A 17,121-nucleotide genomic window follows, 5' to 3' on the forward strand; every position below is an offset into this window, starting at 1 on the left:
TTGCCTGCCCCTGGTTTATACTGATGTAACTGGAAGGAAAATCTTAGCCCAAGACTTACAGAAAGCCAGTGACGCTGATGAGGAATTATAGTTCTTCTGGTCAGATACTTAGATCAGCTATGGTGACAAGAACATCAATCATATTTCTTACTGAATTCACCAGTGAAACTTCCCTTCATACCTTGTGAAGTTCATCATGTTTTTAAGGAAGTGGAATTTGATGAGATACCCAAGGGATATTCAGATACCCGTGTGCCCAGTGAGCAAGAGCTCAGTGCCCAAAATGGTTCTAATGCACATTTGAGCTTCCCCGATCTGACTGATGCCCTGGGGTATTGATACTTGTCAACTGAACAAATCTTTGACAATATTAATGCATTTACGCACGGCTTCTCCTTTGCAGGTGGTTTCTAAAGAATTATCCAGTGAGCTTCAGCGTCTCCAAAGAAATTAGTAGTCCAACCTCTCAGCCAGTTGGTAAGTGTCACTGGTGTAACAGCCTGGACTTTCTAGAGCAAGGCCACGACTCTTACAAATCCATGGAAAGGGCTATCCAGATGCATAAGGCACTTTTCTCTTGCTGTATATAAAGCACTTGAGTTAGAATAAAAGTATCATAGAAAAGTAGGACTGAAAGGGACCTTCAGAGGTCATCTAGTCCAACCCTCTGCTTGAAGTAGGATCCTCCCGAGTGGCATCTTCAGACCCTCTGGAATCATTCATACCCCTTATGGGGTCTTGAGGGAGCAGGCACAGTGAAAGCCCAATCTTAGAACTTGGAGTACAAAAAGTTGCCAGCACTGTGCATCTTCCTGTTTTTATTTTCCTCTCTGCATTCTTTTCCTCTATTTCCTCTTCTCTCTGGTGCCTCTGTCTCCTTTGATCCTTTAGGGTCTGCATTTTAAACAATTAGACACACACAAGTGAACATGCCATTGCATGCTGAGCTGGTGCTGGCAGTCTTTGCAACCCTACACATTAACTGGGTAAGCGTGTGTGCAGTAGGCCATTCTGCGTATTGGCCGGTTGGGGATGGGAGGTAACTGCACGTACAAATTAGACACACAATGGTGGGTGCAATTACATGCCTGACTGCAAATCAAGCCATTAAAGATTCATTGGCATCTCTGGCAAACTCTGAGCGGTATATGGAGAATCAGTTCTGTCCTGTGGTACAGAGGCCCAAGTATTTAAATTTTTCTCATGTTTAATTATCAGAGGGTTTTTTTGAGGGATTTCAGTCTTTGTCCATGAGGAGCCTCATTTGTTTCTGCTGCTTATTTCACCTTCCTGAGATCACAGTCATCTAGTCTGTGAGGACATCACACAGAAGATTGTGGTTTCATGTGAACAGCAAGTAACAGGAGAAACTCTCTAAGGGAGGAACCCTCTTTTCATGCTAAAACCATCAACACTTACTGGCTTCCCCACTTCCAGCCAGGGAAGGTTTGGTCATACTTAAAAGGCCCAGTGCATTGAAATCAGGATGTTTACCTTTGCTTCTCAGGCAAAGGTAGGTGCACAGCCATAGAGGATCACCGAGGCAGAGGATGGGATGAACTGAGCTTCTCCAAAGGAGACAACATAGAGATCGTTGGCTTTCTTATACCAGGACTGCAGTGGTTTGTGGGAAGATCCCTGAGCCTGGGGACGACTGGCTTTGTCCAAACCAAATGCATAGACCCCAAGACATGTGAACCTCTGTAAGTACATTGCTGTACTCCAGGCAAGCGCCTGTGGAGGGGAAAGAGAAGGGCAGGCTTGGAGTCTGTTTCTGGCATGTGAACAAATCCAGGTTTTTGCACATGGAGATCATGCTGCGATTCCAGGCTCTCTCTGCAACCGGCAGACTGATGGATTCTCTGCCTAAAGCAGGCTTAGCTGTCAGTTTTTACTCATCCTAGGTATTTCGCAGACTGGAAATTAGTGCCTGTAAGAACAAACACAGTACCCTGCTGGGGTTCATTTTACTGTAAGGCTTGTGTGCTCGCTGTGTCTATGTCACAGAGCAGCTGGCTTATCCCTCCCATTTTAGTTTTAGTTTTAAACATTCACTGGCTACATGGTATTGTTCAGGAGGCTGTGGATCCCCAGCTGGTGAGGCACAGTGTGCGTGAGAGGAGCTGGACAAAACAGCACCATCAGAAAGACAGGGCAAGAACCACTGGATGATACAGGAAGGAGGTGACTCCCTCATACTGTGAAGCCCTAATAGTTGTTTCAGTTGTCAAGCTGGTACTACAGGTCGCAAGTAGATGCACATCCTCTGGTGGTGCCAGAACCTAGTTTTGTGGGGGGGTTTCATAGGTTTTCCAGTACCTCAGCTGGCCATTTCTGGGCCAGAGCAACTCAAGGTCTTGTTGCTTCGGGGACTTTCCTTCTTGAGGTTGTGAAAATACTGTGACAGAGCTGTGTTGGGTGGGTAGCAGGAGTTCCCACCCACAGCAGGGTTCTGGCCATGTGGGGTTGGGAGCCTGGAAGACCAGTGCCTTGTGACAAGACAGCTGCTTTGGGGTGTGGAAATACAAGCTGCACTGACTGACGTCTGCTGGTGCATGCCCCCATATAGGGGAAAGGGTCTGGAGTTTCTCAGTGACGAAGAGCAACGCTCCCTCCTGCGCCTCCCATGCAACGGCAGCGAGCAGCACTACATCCGCGTCCTCAGCGACCTGGCGCATACCGACATCACCTCTGTGTACAGGCTGGGTGAGTGCCTCTGCCCCTCACTGCTCCTTGGGGCAGCCGCCTCTTCAAATGGAGCCCCATCCAGGCATCTCTAGGGAGTTCCCTGCCTTATATCCCCAGTCAGAAGTTTGCAGGGTGGAGAGGGGTAGGGAGGAGTTACTAGTTGCACTGAGTAGGCAGCCTGCACCTCAAGTCCTCACCCAGACCCTAAGGGGCATTTTTACATGTGCAAGCACCACAGCACCAGGTGCTTCGAAAAGCGCCTGGTGCTGCAATGCTTGCAGTTGTATAAGCAGAAAAATGCACATCAGCGCTGAGAAAATGGCGGCAGCGTGCTTTTGAACTAAAACACCTCGGAGGTGCTTTAGTTCAAAAGTGCACCGCTGCCATTTTCTGTGTGCTGACACGCATTTCTCCACTTATACAACTGCATGTGGCACGGCACAGTGCACGTCAACTCACATGCAGAGCAGACCCGATTAATCGAGTCTGCTCAGAAGCGGTGGATCTCCGGTGCCTTGCTGAACGAAAAGGTATGTGTAGAAATGCTGAGCTTAGTGGACTTTTCCAGAGGGAGCCTCAGAGACCACAGCCTTGCTGACCTCCAGCCTCCCCAGGAGTGTTTCCTCTGTCTGGCTCAAGACTGACTCAGCTGGAGTTGCCCCAGTCCTCAGCCATATTTCACCATTTAAGTGCAATGCACTGAATGGGTCCTGGGCTCAGATCGGCTCCCTGTGAGAGCTAAATGCTGCCTCCTGGCACGTGATGAGTTGAAGCATCTCTGCTGTGCTCCTAGCGGAGGCTGTTCCCTTGGGAGACTGAAGAATTAGTTCAGCCTTTTGCAAACATCTAGATGCAGAGAGGAAAGAAAAGAATTCAAAGAATTTGCTTGTCATATGAAAATTAACTACATGGCTCCCCTGGATGGGCATGAACAGAGAAGATCACTCTCCTGTCTCTAGTCCATCATTTCGGGGCTCTGGTTGAGATTCTAAGGCAAATAAATGATTAATCTGGGAGGTAATATTGTCTGCTTATCAAAGGAAGGCCCTGAAGCCAAAATTCCTTGGTTCTGTTCCCAATTGTCCCTTTTTTTGCTCAGTGGCCTTTGGCTACACAGAGAGTGTCTCATCCTCAATGTCCCCATCTATGAAACAGAGATATAATAATCTAGCAATAGCTCATTGGTGCTGAGAAGTTCAGATTCTTAATGTTAGCAAAAGAGTTTAAGATGGGAAGAACAAAGAGGATGTGGTGATACAGTGCACATTCCCTTGCCTCCTAGCTTTGTGCTTTGAAAGATGCTTTCTACCAGCCATGGCAAATGGCAGTTGCCTGTATATGCACTACCTGTCATGTTTGGCACATGTGGGAAGGAATGTGAAAGGCAGGGCATATAGGAGTCCTTCTAGAGAATAAGCCCTCAGGAAGAAACCCATGTCTGAAACTTCATCGGATGCATCATGAAAAAGGAGGCAAACTGATTTCCCAGACAGTACATTAGCTCCCTCCCCATTTCCTGGGTGGGTGTGATCTTCCCAATACCCAATAAAATAACTCTACCACTGACCTGCATCTGGGGACAACTTCTCCATGCTCTTGTGTTTATCCCAACCACCCCAGAAGGGAAGAATGGAAAATCTAGCCTGACTGTGATGTTTAGGACTGTAACCTTGTTAAGCCAGGTACTCAGAGCTTATTGGAGAATCAGAGGGTGCAGAGGGGGAGGCTGGTCCTCTCAGTATGGGCTGTTCAGTTATGCTGCTTGCCTCTATCTGTCTGCTAACAGTGGCCATGTTTATTTCTCTTGACTTGTAGATGGTTTTGAACCTGCAGTCATGCTCCCCAAAGTGCCATCTGGTGAGTTTGTGGAAGGGGAGGTGGACATTGTTCAGCTGCGTGGAGGTGATGAAGGTCTTATTTGTGGTTTGCCTGTCCATTTTAGAGGCTCTTCTCCAAGGATGTAAGGATGTCCAGCTGCTCGGGTCATGGGAAGAAGCAGCTATGAATGGCTTGGCCACACCTAGTGTCTCAGAGCAGTCCAGCTCAGAGAGGGAATCACTCCCTGCTACCCTGGAAGACGTTCTGCTTCAGGAGCCAGATGACTTTGATGACCCCAAGTTCTTTATTGACCTGAATGCTGGGCACATGGAGGATGCTGAAGTCTTTGACCCCATACTGACCTTCCTTAACCAAGGTGGCTATGTGGCCCATTTTCAAAATCTCTATGACCTCTCTTTCTCCTTCCTCAATTCCACCTTTTATGGCTTCTCTGATGAGGATGAGCTGATCTTGTATCTTGAGACCTCTAGGAACTGGGCCAAGAGAACTCATTTGGACTGGGCTCATATCAGGGTCTGTTTCCTGCTGGGCAGGCTCTGCATCAAAAGGGTCAAGTTGTCCCAGGCCCGAGTCTACTTTGAAGAAGCCATAAGTGTAATGGACAAGGGGTTCAGGGACCTTCCTCTGCTGGCTGCACTGCATGTGAACCTTGCTGCCATCTACCTGAAACAGAAGATGAAGCTCAAGTTCTTCTCCATGCTGGGGAAAGCGGTGGCCCTGCTAGTCTGTTTGCCGGGACATGGCTTCAGTTCTGAGAATGAGCTGGAAGTTGTGAAGTACATCCTGAGGGATGCAATTGTGGTGGGCAATACCTCTTTGGAGGCCCGGGCTTGTTTCCTTGCTGTCAAGCTCTTCTTACAGTTGGGCAAGTATGATGAGGTCCTGCCCTTCGCAGAGCGCCTTCAAATCCTCTCCACCAACTTCTCTAGCCAAGATTCCAGTGCCACATTGTTGGATACCACTCCCATATTGAGCTATTTGTATGACAAGAAATACTTGCCGCATATCACATTGGCATCCACCCGGCGGTTTGTTCCCAGTGGCATCAAAGGGGCACCAACACCTATATGGAGAGCTGGTTTAGTCCTCCAGAATACTGCCAAGCTCCTAGGAAGTCAGCTGAACAGAAGCAGCATCTCAGTACTTTCTTGCTTCTGTCTCAGACATGCATTGACTTTCTCCCATGAAACTGGTGCTGTGTCCACTCAGAGAGCTCTGTGTGCCATCTTGTCCAAAACGTACCTCCAGCATGGCGTGTTGGATGGGGCAGTTTGTTATGCAGCCAGAGCTGTAGTCCTTGGCAAGCAGATGAGTGAGGAGGAGGCCTTTGAGTCTTCCCTCTCTTTGGGGTGGATGCACATCCTGAACAGCCAGCCAGCTAAGGCTGCAGAGATCATGCTGCAGCTCCTGCACTCTCTGCGTGAAACGGACGGTGTTACTCAGGGTGGGGCAGTTCACAACCTCCTGGCTATTGCCCTCAATGGAGAAGGCCAGGTGCAGAAGGCAGCAGTAAACTACTTGTGGGCCTTAAACAAAGCCAAGGAGACTGGCAACAGGAGGAACCAGGCTATTGCTTTGGCCAACTTGGGACACTTGACTCTCTCTCACAGGGCCAACCAGCTGGCTGAGAGGTATTTGCTCCAGTCTTTTCAGCTGTACGCTGAGCTCCAGGGTAGTGAAGACTCAGAAATGGAGCTGGTGCAGGTGCTGGTGTGGCTAGCTGAGGCAATGGTGGGCAGACACAGGATAGAAGACAGCAAAATCTTTCATGAACTGGCACTGGTGTATGCTCTGAAGTCCCACAACATGAAGAGTGAGTATGTTGCCTGGAGCTTTGTTAATGGGAGCATGTATAAGGAAGGGAGTTGCCTATATGTTGCACCTTCTTAGATCCCTAATGTGGCCATTTAATCCCACCCCCTTCCCCATACCATACAGGTCAGCTTCATATCACTGAGTCCCTCTGCCATTTCTACAGCAAAGTGTCCCCGAATCCTGGGGCCTGCATTACCTACCATGAACATTGGGTATCCCTGGCACAGCAGCTCCAGGACCGAGAGATGGAAGCACAAGTCCTACAGACCCTCAGCCAGCTCTACCGGAGTCTAGACACATCCAAGTAAGTCACTTCAATGGTTAATCACTGGGTAGAGGCTGCTGGCCAGAAGTTTCCATTCAGCAGAAAGCAAAAGCAGCAACTTCCAGGGCTGTGGGACAGAGTCTTCAGAGGGCCACAATGGCAGGTGTATTATAGTACCCATTATACTACCCAGGCTGTACACAGCACAAGTCATGAAAACTCTTTACTGCACCATTTCCATGAACAGGGGTGACTGGTGCCTCCTGAGTCTGCGGGGCACAATTGTGGGTGTGCCTGGGGGCGGGCCAAAAGCCCCATATCCACTCCTATACTTCTGTGTGCAGCTTAGTGCCCCCCCCCCCCACATGTCACTGGCCCACATGGCAATAAAACAGTCCTGTCCTGAGTGGTACCAAGTCGGGGGCCAATCTCAGGGGCCCCCCTGTGCTCCCCCTACCAGTCGCCTGTGTCCATGAATATCTTCTGTTGCAGATCCAGAGGGAAATCATTTGATTTCCTTTACAAACATGTCATAACTTGGCAAACACCAAATGTTTAATGGAGACTATTGTGCAGTAGGCTGTAGAACAGGCAGTGGTTCCTGAATGACATAGATATGCACATGGCAACTCATCTCTTCTGCGTAACCTGAGGTTGCAGGAGCTGGCAGTCATGCACTGATCTGTCACACAGGAGACTGGGAAAATGTATTGCGCTCCGTTTATTCCTTTAATGCATTAAAGGTCCCATTGCTGCTTCTAGGATGCTGAGAAGTGAATAAAAATAGGTGAGTTATAACTGAAATGGCCCTGAGTCAAATCCATCCCTGCTCCACTGACTCCGATGGACTCACTTCCATAAATTTGACTTGGTGCCAACTGAAAAGGACTCCCTCTGGTAATAGGAACTTTGCCTCTGACCAGTCTAGTACCCTCCAGCAAAAAATTGATGGGCCTTGCAATGTGCCAAAGAGATCACCTGGCCAATGGTGGCTACACATTCTGGGATACACATCTCTTACTAGGAGAGAGTCTGACTACCAGTGCCGCCTGATACACCGAGCTAGGAATTATCGGAGAGGGAGCCTGGGAGAGGGGGCATCTCTGGGCAAGCACAGACAAACACATAACCTGGTGCTAGTTCTTTCAGTTTTTGCTTGCTACTGTAAATTACACAAGGAACAGAACAGGCAGTCAGCCATTCTGGGCTGGCTCATAGTATGCAGCTATTACTTGGAGAAATGATACCTAAATGAGTGTAACTTCCACTAAGGGAGTTTTCTCTCTGATTCTTTTAAGGATAATTCTGCAGTGGATTGGGCAAAATTATTTCAGTTTAGGGATTTATATAATCTATCTACCACACTTTTACAGCAGTGAAATGCCAATTATACTGATATAAGAGTGTTGTCCATCCAGGTTCTTTAAGTTACCAGGAACCAATCTAAATCATCTGTAAAGAAGATGGGACAAAGGCGTATTTGTAACGTATATTCTGACTCCTTTCTACAGCACTTTGCCACCAATCAGTTTTTGCAAAACCAGGTCCAATTTTACTTCTTTCTAACATAAACCTGAGTTGCCATTCTGCTGGGATCACACTAATACAGTATAAGGGTTTGGCTTCCAGCCATTGGTTCTCATTATTCCTTTCTCTGCTAGCTAAAAGGCCCTTTTTAACCTTGTTTTCTCCCCAGGAGGTCACTTATATGCCACAATCATGTCACCTCTAAATCTTCCTTTTTGATAAATTGGAGGTAACCTATCAGGTTAGGCCCAAATGGAGTCAGGATTTGCCATTAAACACCACAGGCAAAGGAAGTATTGTGCTTTTTAAAGGCAAACAAATGCCAAGTACTGGTGAATTTGCTCTGAAGACCCTGGAATGGCATGTAAGGTCACAGTGAATTCAGGGGGAAGGAATTTAGGAAGCAGCCATCTGTCATGTGAGTGGTGCTATTTTGGATTACAAAGGCACCCCACACCCTCAGCAAGAAGGACAGCTGGAGTCCAGTAGCTTTAAAGACAATCTGCCAAACCCACAAACCAACCTGAAGGCTGGTTTGTCGGTGGGTCAGTGCCCCCTGCCGGATGCCAAATGTTGTATCACATGGCTCACACAAGTAAGTACTGGTCATTTTGCCTTCTAGTGCCAAAAAAATTAGGGTAAAGGCCCAGGTACTGTTGCTAGTAGGAGCTTCCCTATAGCTCGCAGGAGAGGGAGAGAGAGAGAGAGAGACAAGAGAGGCCTGTTCTTGCACAGGTTTCACTTTTCAGTTAGCTGATGGGAGCCAAAAGGAGACAGATGGTTCACAATGAGCCAAAGCAACACATATGTGGGGAGGGCATGCAGAGTTGTTTAATGAAAGTTTATCTGAATTCTGGGGGCATCATCTTGTGCTCTGTAACGATGATTCCCTGTTAACCTTCCAGGTCCTTGAGACAGTCCCTGGACTGTACCAAACAGAGCTTACGGATCTTCATTGACCTGGGGGAGCAAGTCAAAGCAGCACAGGCCTGGTTGCAGGCTGGCAGGCTCCACTATCTTATGGAGGAGGATGAGCCGGTGGAAATGTACTTCCAGGTAAGGCAGGGGTGGGCAGTGCAAGTCTCTGCTATCTGAGCCTCTATGAGGTGACTAGATCTTTTCATCTCCTGAGTCCTTTCCATCACTAGTATTTGGGAATCTATTGTTTTAGCTGTGAAGGGGAGAAATGAAACAATAATACCTGGTGCAAGCATTAATCACAGAAAGCCATCTCCTTGAAAGGGAAAGGGCCTTGCATGAATTGCAGATTATTCAGAGGAGAAGGCTGCGTTGGTTTGCTAATGGTGTGAACCACCAGAATTTACAGTAAAGTAGCAACCTGGATACAGAAAGCTTCTATTTCAAGCATCAGAAATACTGTAAACTGGTGTGGCTGGGTAAGACAAGTAGTTAGGCTCCTGCCCCGCTACCAGCCCTTTTACTTGTACATCTTCAGCATGGATCTAAATCAAGACAGTAGGGTCTGGAAGTTGTCAGTTATCCAATGGCTGCTCATTGACCTGTGTGAAGTGAATTGGTAGCCTTGATCCTAAAAGTCAAGAATTCACAGCAGGAAAATCTATAGCACTTATTACAGATGGTTGTAATTAACTCTTTAGATGGTGGTTTCAGCACATGGAATGTATGAACAGCAAAATGTTACCATTAACAAAGAATAAGTATAGGCCAAATCTCTCTCAGATCTTCCTAACAGGGCTTGCCTGTTAGTCTGAGAAATATCTTCAGAGGGAATAGAGTTATGATAATGAATACACAATAGGAAATGATCCTGCTTTGGCTGGGAGATGGCTTTAATAGGGCTTTTTGACATAAGTGACTCCTGCACTATTGAAAGTTATCTATGTATAGCCACTTGCTCTAGCTATGGGTTTGACTTCCCCCCTGTCTAAGTTTTCAAATCCCCTTTTCATACCCAGAAGCAGTTCTCCCAAGTGCTGGGTGGAACTTGCACAGCCAATGGTTACACCACTTTGCTGAACAATTGTCACATGCTTTTGGCCTGGCATATTGCATCTACATAGAAATTCACTCCCTGGTCCCAGTGTCCAAACTGCATGCACATAAATTGCAAGTGCAATTACCACAATTGTGCATGTATGACAGTACCTGTGCATTCAAATGCAAATGACCAGTTGGTCTTCTAATTACTAATTTTCATGCATTGCTACTAGAACAGAGCATGCAAAATATGTTCGCACCATTCTGAAGATTTGAGCTTGTTTTTATTGTTATTTTATTAACAAAATCACCTTGGAGTACATCTATGGTGGACTCTCAGGTTCTCACCTCAATTTCTTCTCATTCTAGGCAGCTATACAGACTGCACTGAAACCAGGGGACTTCTCCTTGGCCATGGATCTGTATGAAGAGGCGGGGGATATCTTTTTTAATGGCAGCCGAAACAGACACCGAGCAGTGGAATTTTACAGGGTACTGGAGCACTCCCATCAATGTACTCCTCCCATGCAAACAGCTGTAGTGAGCTCTCCAGTGGAAGGGCAGGTTTGCTGGTCATTCAGAAATGGCTACAGAGAGGCTGAAAGGGAAGTGTTGGTGAGGTGACGGGGTGTTTAGGAGCATGAGAGTGCAACTGCTGCCACTGCACCTGGAGCCGTGATACTCAGGACAGTAGCTGCTGCCACAGCAAGGGCTCCTCTGAGACAGGAGACCATTCCAGAGGAAGGCTGAGTGGTTACTTTTCTGGGAACTAACACAGTGAGTTGGTCTGAGTGCCTGAGATGGGCTCTACACAGAACAGCATTGCGATAGGGAACTCCAGTTTGAGCGTGGCAGGGTACAGGCAGGGAAGAGCCCTTTTGCTGTCGGGATGCTTCATGGCAGACAAGGGGAGTGAGTGCCAAGGGTACTGGGAGGAGGCAGGAGCTATCTATGCTGTAGGTCCAAATCTGGTCCCAGACCAGAACATCAGGCCCAAAACTTCAGGGCACCTCACAGTCTTTTGTGGACTTGTCCTTCCAAACACTTGTGTGAGGACTGAGGCACAAAGAGATGGAAGGTGCAATGCTGAGCACCTAACTCTTGGTGGGACCCCCACCCTGAGTTCGGGCCCTAGGTTCTATGCTGTGCACAGAGGAGCTGGGTCCCTCAGTCAGGTGGGGCTTACAAGAGCCAGATCACCAAGCCTGGAGCACCAGAGCTAGCTCAGAGGGATCACTAAGCCCTGTCTTCTCCAGGGCCTGTGGGCCAAACCTCCCTCCACTCAGGGGTCACAGCCCTGCACCCTTTTGCTGGAGTTAAACAACTTCTTTGCTTGTCTGAAGCAGAGTAGAGGCCACTTCTTTCAACCCAAAGCAGTTTCCTGTGTTTTGTGTAGACCCTGGTCCCATAGCTCAGCAGTTCTCAACCTTTTTGGACTCAAGACATCCCTCATAGACTGGAGGCACCGCTCAGGAAATGCCAGTTCTTAGCTCTCACTTGTTTTTTGACTACAGAAAAATAATAGGACATTTCTTCTGTTGCAAAGACCTCAGAAAGACTACAGCAGGTCAGGGTGGTTTTAACACTGGGGATTCCCATTTGCAATTCTAGGTTTATCTTATGAGTTACAGTTGCACATCTAGTGGTGATAACATTGCATGACACCCTGAAGCACCCTTGAAAGGATCTCATGCACCCCAGGGTGCCATGGCACCCTGGTGGAGAATCATTGCCATAGTTGTGAGCACACCTGCCAAATGCTTGACCAAGAGCAAAATTGCTTGGCTTGTGGGACCCCAGGACAACCACGACTTGTTCAGCGTTGACTAGGCAAGCTATCCCTCACCCAGGGGGCTTTCCTGGTGAAATATAGACAGGGACTTTGAGGATTACACTCTCAGAATTGGATACTTGAATCCCACGTTAAAGTATCAAACTTCTTTTGAGTCCAGGCCTAACTGACTTGCTCAAGTCACACAGAAGGTTTGGGGCAGGGCAACATTTGAACTTGGGTTAGCAGCATCTCCTGCCAGCACCTAAACCATTGCTTCTGTGCCATCCCTAATGTCTAGCCAGCAAGTCAGTGCTGTGTGTTGCTGCTCATTTGCCCTGATGTGAAGCATGGGTTTTGAGCTATAACTGCCAAGTAATCCCTTTGGACTTACTGTCCCCCCATCTGCCCAGGGAGGTGCTGTGCCTTTGGCCAGGAAACTGAAGGCCACCAGGACAGAGCTGCGGTTGTTCAATAAGCTGGCAGAGCTGCAGATTGGACTACGGGGCTATGAGAAGGCACTAGAATTTGCCACCCTGGCAGCCAGGCTGAGCACCAGCGTAGGTGAGTGGTTTTGCCTCCTTGAGAGACAGCAGCTATTCCAAGTCTTCTCCACACAGAGTGGGTGGGTTGTCTCCTCAGAAGGGAGAAAACTTCATTGCCTGAAGGGAATATATTTCTGACATAATAAAGATGCTGGACGGCCTCTTATTATTGCATGGGTTGTTCTCATATCCGTCATTTTGTCAGATGATGGGAAATTAGGAGTTAGAATGCGGCGATTCCTCACTGCTTTACTTCTCTGATGACACCGCTCACAACTCTGCATCTAAATAGTTTAATTAGGTAGGATGCTTTGAGGACAATGCCAGTATATGACTGTAGGTGGGACTAGTGAAACAGCCTGTGCAGGCCTGGTGCCCTCAGAGACTCTAATGACTAATACTTGCCCTTTAGTTCTTCCCTTGTGCCCATCACGACATTAATCCTGTTGTTGGCTGTGTCCCCACTGGACCATCCGGATGAACATGGAGAGTCTCAGCCATCTCCTAAATCACAGGGGTTCCTGCCTCTACTCCCTGGGTGCATCTACACATTCAATTAATGCAATGCAATAAACTCCAGAGCTGTGTGAGCCAGAGTCAACTTTGCCAAGGCGCAGCATCTACACATGCACCCGGGACAGCAGCAGTTTTGAGCTGGGACAGAGCAGCCTCAGGTTAGCAGCAGGTTCTGGGGGTTAGCCCTGGGCTCCAGGTGGCAGTGTTGGGTGGCAGAGGGGCTGGCTGGGGCATGAGGGTGCAGAATCTGCAGGTAGACAGCAGGCAACCCCCACACTTTAGCACCCTCATGCCTCAGCCAGCCCCTACCACCATCTACACGTGTGTTTCATCACACTTAATTACTCTGCCATAAAATATAGTTAAGGGGCTAGAGTACATGACATATAAGAGGCTGAAGGAACGAGGCTTACTTAGTCTAAAGAAGAGAAGACTGAGAGGGAATTTAATAGTACTCTTCAGCTACCTGAAGGGGGTTCCAAAGAGGATGGAGCTGGACTGTTCTCAGTGGTGGCAGATGAGAGAACAAGGAACAATGGTTTCAAGTTGCAGCAAAGGAAGTTTAGGTTAGATATTAAGAAAAACTTTCTTACTAGGAGGGTAGTAAGGCATTGGTTACCCAGAGAGGTTGTGAAATCTCTGTCCTTGGCAGTTTTTAAGACCCAGCTAAACAAAGCTTTGGCTGGGATGATATAGTTGGGGCTGGTCCTGCTTTGAGCAGGGGGTTGGACTAGATGACCTCCTGAGGTCCCTTTCAACCCTAATTTTCTATGATTCTATGACTCTAAGATAGTACTGTCCCCAACAGTGCTATCTTACGGCAGAGTTAATTAGTTTACTGCACCTTAATATCTGTGCACGTGTAGACTGTGACACTTTCCTGTGGGGTTAATTAGTCAGCTCTACAGTAAAGTGCACATATAGGTTCATCCCCTGATTGCGAAGCAAATACAGAACTTCAGCACTAGCAGGCCCTGGGCTTAGTAGTACTGGAATGGGGATGATTTATTAGCAGGTGGCAGTATTGCTGTATCAGCACTTCTTTTTCCAGGAGATCAGTTGCAAGAGCTGGTTGCATTTCACCGCCTGGCTTCAGTGTACTATTTCCTGCAGATGTACGAGATGGCTGAGGACTGCTATCTGAAGACGCTTGCCTTGTGCTCTCCCATGCTGCAGTGTGCTGAAGAGGCCATGTACTATTCTAAGATTTACTGTCACCTTGGCAATCTGACCCTGCACAAACTGAAGGTGAGGAGCATCTTTCCATGAAGTGCTCTGTGGAACATAGTAGTCTTGCTGAAGAGCCAATGTAACACAAATCTCAGCCTGGAATGCAGCTGCTAGACAGACCAGGGGTCTCATTTTAAATGAGTCAGGCATCCCAGTGGTCTCCCATGAGATGCTAGGCCCTTGTCTAGTTCCAGCACAGCCTTTTTTGCCTTCATTTCAGCCAGTCCTTAACATCTCCCTTTGTGCTTTCTGGTTAGGATGAACAAGATGCTACTGGTTACTTCCTGCTGGCCCTGGCTGCAGCCACAGTGCTGGGAGACAAGAAGCTGCAAGATGTCATCTATGCCAAGTTGGCTTACATATACAGCATGCCCCTCCAACCCAAGGCTCTGGATGGCTGTGCCACATATCGGGCTAGGTGGCTCAGTGAAGGAGGACAAGTGTGACAAACCAAGTTTGTGAGACAGATGATGACAGATCTTCATACCTCATTGCAGACAGTTGCCCACATGCCTTCTGAAGCCAAAGCAAATGGCACATGGAAAGTTCTCAATGTCAGCCTGAGAAAAGCAGCCTATTGTTGTGCCATGTTAGCTTTTCATTTCACAGAGGTTGGCTGTCACATCAGGGGTTTGGGATGTGATGTTTTCCTCATAGCTTGCTCACTGACTTCCTTCTTGGATCCCTTGGAAAACTAAACCCTTAGCCTATCAGCAAGCACAAAGCACATACAGAGGAGACACTGCTGCCACACGTGCCCCAGTGTCCCACATTCAGAATGGGCATGCTGCCTGTGTGTTACCCCACGCCGCAGCTTGGGAGCTCAGTTCTTGGCCTGTTCTAGGGTGGAACTGGTTTCCTGTGCCTTGGGAATGCACATTATTGGGTCTTGCCACTAGATGGCACTCCAAGAATGCAGCTGATCAGATGGGAAAAGCACTGCCCAAGTGCTGGCAAAGTGTTGAGCTTGGTCATTAGTCTGATGCTTATTTTACAGAATACCATCTCCTTCCTGAGTGCTCACAGCCTTGGGCTGCGCACATGGATTGGTGGAGCCAGCGGTGGGGTCTAAGCTGTAATCCCAGCTACATTTTAATTAGTCAAAGAACATTTTTTTATTTATTTCTATTTGGTTTCACTTGTGTGCTTGTTTTGATGGAGTTGGGAGGTGGGGGGAAAGGGAGAGGCAGGCAGGGGCTGGTGGCCTGCTACACAACCACCAGGATTGCCTCTGAGGCATTCAGCATTACAAAGCACCATAAACTCCATGAGGAAGAGATGAGAAGGGAAGAAGTATGTGCCAAAGGCCACTCCAGGATCTGTGTGGATGGTGGGAAAAGGAAAGGCAGGCAGTCCCTTGTGAGGAGAGGGAGAAACTGTCCTCATTAAAGCCACAAGCAAAGTAGTAGGGTAGAGTCCTGCCTAGCTACAAACAGCTGAGTACCCTGGGGCTAGGGGCAGACATTACACATAAGCCAGTTTAAGTGATTAGAAATGGATTTAAACCTGTAACAGAATAGATGTTCGGTGCACATAAACCAGTTTGAAAATAGCTGAAACCAGTTTGAGATAAACCTGGTTGAATATAGTATCAGATTTAACCGATTTGGCTCAAACCGGTTTATGAAATGTCCATCCCAGACCCTTTGCTGGTTTAAGATAAACCAGACTCCCCCAGCATCCTGGCATGTTCTCGGGGCTGGGCGGGGCTCTCTGCTCCACAGTAGGGCTGGCGCCTCCCCTCTGCTCCCTGGCTGCACCTCCCCCCTCACCCTCACTACTCCCTGCTAAGTAGGAATTCCCTGCCTGCCCTCTACCTTGCTGAGGAGGTGTCTGCGTATTAGCTAACAGACCACATGCTGGCTATGGTCCCTGTTGAATCAACAGGTAGCTGGTAATGTCCCTCTGTTGTTTTCTTAATGGGGTGATAAACACTGAGTTAGGGGGTGATAAATACTGCTATCAATTCCCTGCTGAGATAATCAGAGCATCCTTCTGGGGCCTGGCCACACCCTCTCCCCCCCTCCCTCAGCTCAGTGCTGTGGAAGCGTTGGGAGAACTGCTCTAGCGCCTTCCAGCTTTTACCTAAGCCACTGCAGGCACATGCCTGTATGTCTGGGATGTCTGTGCAGTTACAAACTGGTTCAGCCTAGCCAGGTTAGACTAACTTGCAAAGATTGAATCAATTCAGGCTTTTTGAATGTCTGTCCCAAGCCTGGGAGAATAGGAGTAGCTTTGGTCTGCTCAGCCAGGGAGACTGCTCAGCAATAGTTCTTGCTTCTACTTTGTAAAGGTTCAGCCTGGAAGAAAGATGCCTCAGCCTTTTAACTAGCATGAGTGCTTGGGTGATAGCTTTGGCCATCGCTTGAGTGCATGGGGCTGCTGCCTTGAGGATGGGCTGCATTGTTTGAATACACATACTGGGAGCACAGACTGGCATTCTGGGGCCTGCCCTCAGTTCATGTTGATGGTGGCCCCTGCTGAGGTCTGGGGCAAAAGGGGCTCTTTACCTCCTCTTTTTTTGATCCATTCTGCCCACCTGCACAGGGAGCATCAGAATCATATTCTGGAGGGAGATAGCTAACATGGCATTGCCCAGTCAGCAGCCACAGTGCTAGATGCCCACTTATTCTAGATGGGGGCATATTCTAGATGGCCCCGTATTCTCATTGCTGGAACATTTCAAAGGGAAAGAAAACAAATGACAAATCTCTGCTTTTAATGGTTCTTTTCATCCACCTCCTCACTGGTCACACAGTCCTTTCAGCAGAGAAGAGCTCCCAAGAACTAGTGTTCTGCATCCCAGCTCACCCCACTTGAGCATGTAGTATTTAATGGGATGGAAAAGAGCAGGAAGCTAGGGCCATTCATGAAGTATTCGTGAGCAATGGGGAAGGATGCGTAAGAGTGGCAGGAGAGTGCCACACACTTTATTGCCTCCTTAATGTGAGGCAGATGTCCTGTTT

General features: G+C 48.1%; 1 protein-coding gene across 6 annotated transcripts in view; it reads left to right on the forward strand.

The window, feature by feature from the left end:
* The window catches only part of SH3TC2 (SH3 domain and tetratricopeptide repeats 2), a 34,484-nt gene extending 19,201 nt beyond the window's left edge, over positions 1 to 15,283 (forward strand). For 5 of the 6 annotated variants that reach the window (XM_014597622.3, XM_019478577.2, XM_019478578.2 and 2 more), the window contains 11 exons: positions 404 to 477; positions 1,508 to 1,703; positions 2,570 to 2,706; positions 4,504 to 4,545; positions 4,631 to 6,340; positions 6,466 to 6,646; positions 9,040 to 9,190; positions 10,463 to 10,585; positions 12,278 to 12,428; positions 13,977 to 14,173; positions 14,413 to 15,283. In XM_014597622.3, the coding sequence (XP_014453108.1) occupies positions 404 to 477; positions 1,508 to 1,703; positions 2,570 to 2,706; positions 4,504 to 4,545; positions 4,631 to 6,340; positions 6,466 to 6,646; positions 9,040 to 9,190; positions 10,463 to 10,585; positions 12,278 to 12,428; positions 13,977 to 14,173; positions 14,413 to 14,601 (3,151 nt within the window). In that variant the 3' untranslated portion in view covers positions 14,602 to 15,283. Of the gene's footprint in view, positions 1 to 403; positions 478 to 1,507; positions 1,704 to 2,569; positions 2,707 to 4,503; positions 4,546 to 4,630; positions 6,341 to 6,465; positions 6,647 to 9,039; positions 9,191 to 10,462; positions 10,586 to 12,277; positions 12,429 to 13,976; positions 14,174 to 14,412 lie in introns of those variants that run through there. The other variant, XM_019478581.2, reaches the window with a different exon arrangement.
* The last annotated feature ends 1,838 nt before the right edge of the window (positions 15,284 to 17,121 follow it).

Source organism: Alligator mississippiensis, chromosome 9, assembly GCF_030867095.1.
Source record: "Alligator mississippiensis isolate rAllMis1 chromosome 9, rAllMis1, whole genome shotgun sequence".
Classification (NCBI taxonomy): domain Eukaryota; kingdom Metazoa; phylum Chordata; order Crocodylia; family Alligatoridae; genus Alligator; species Alligator mississippiensis.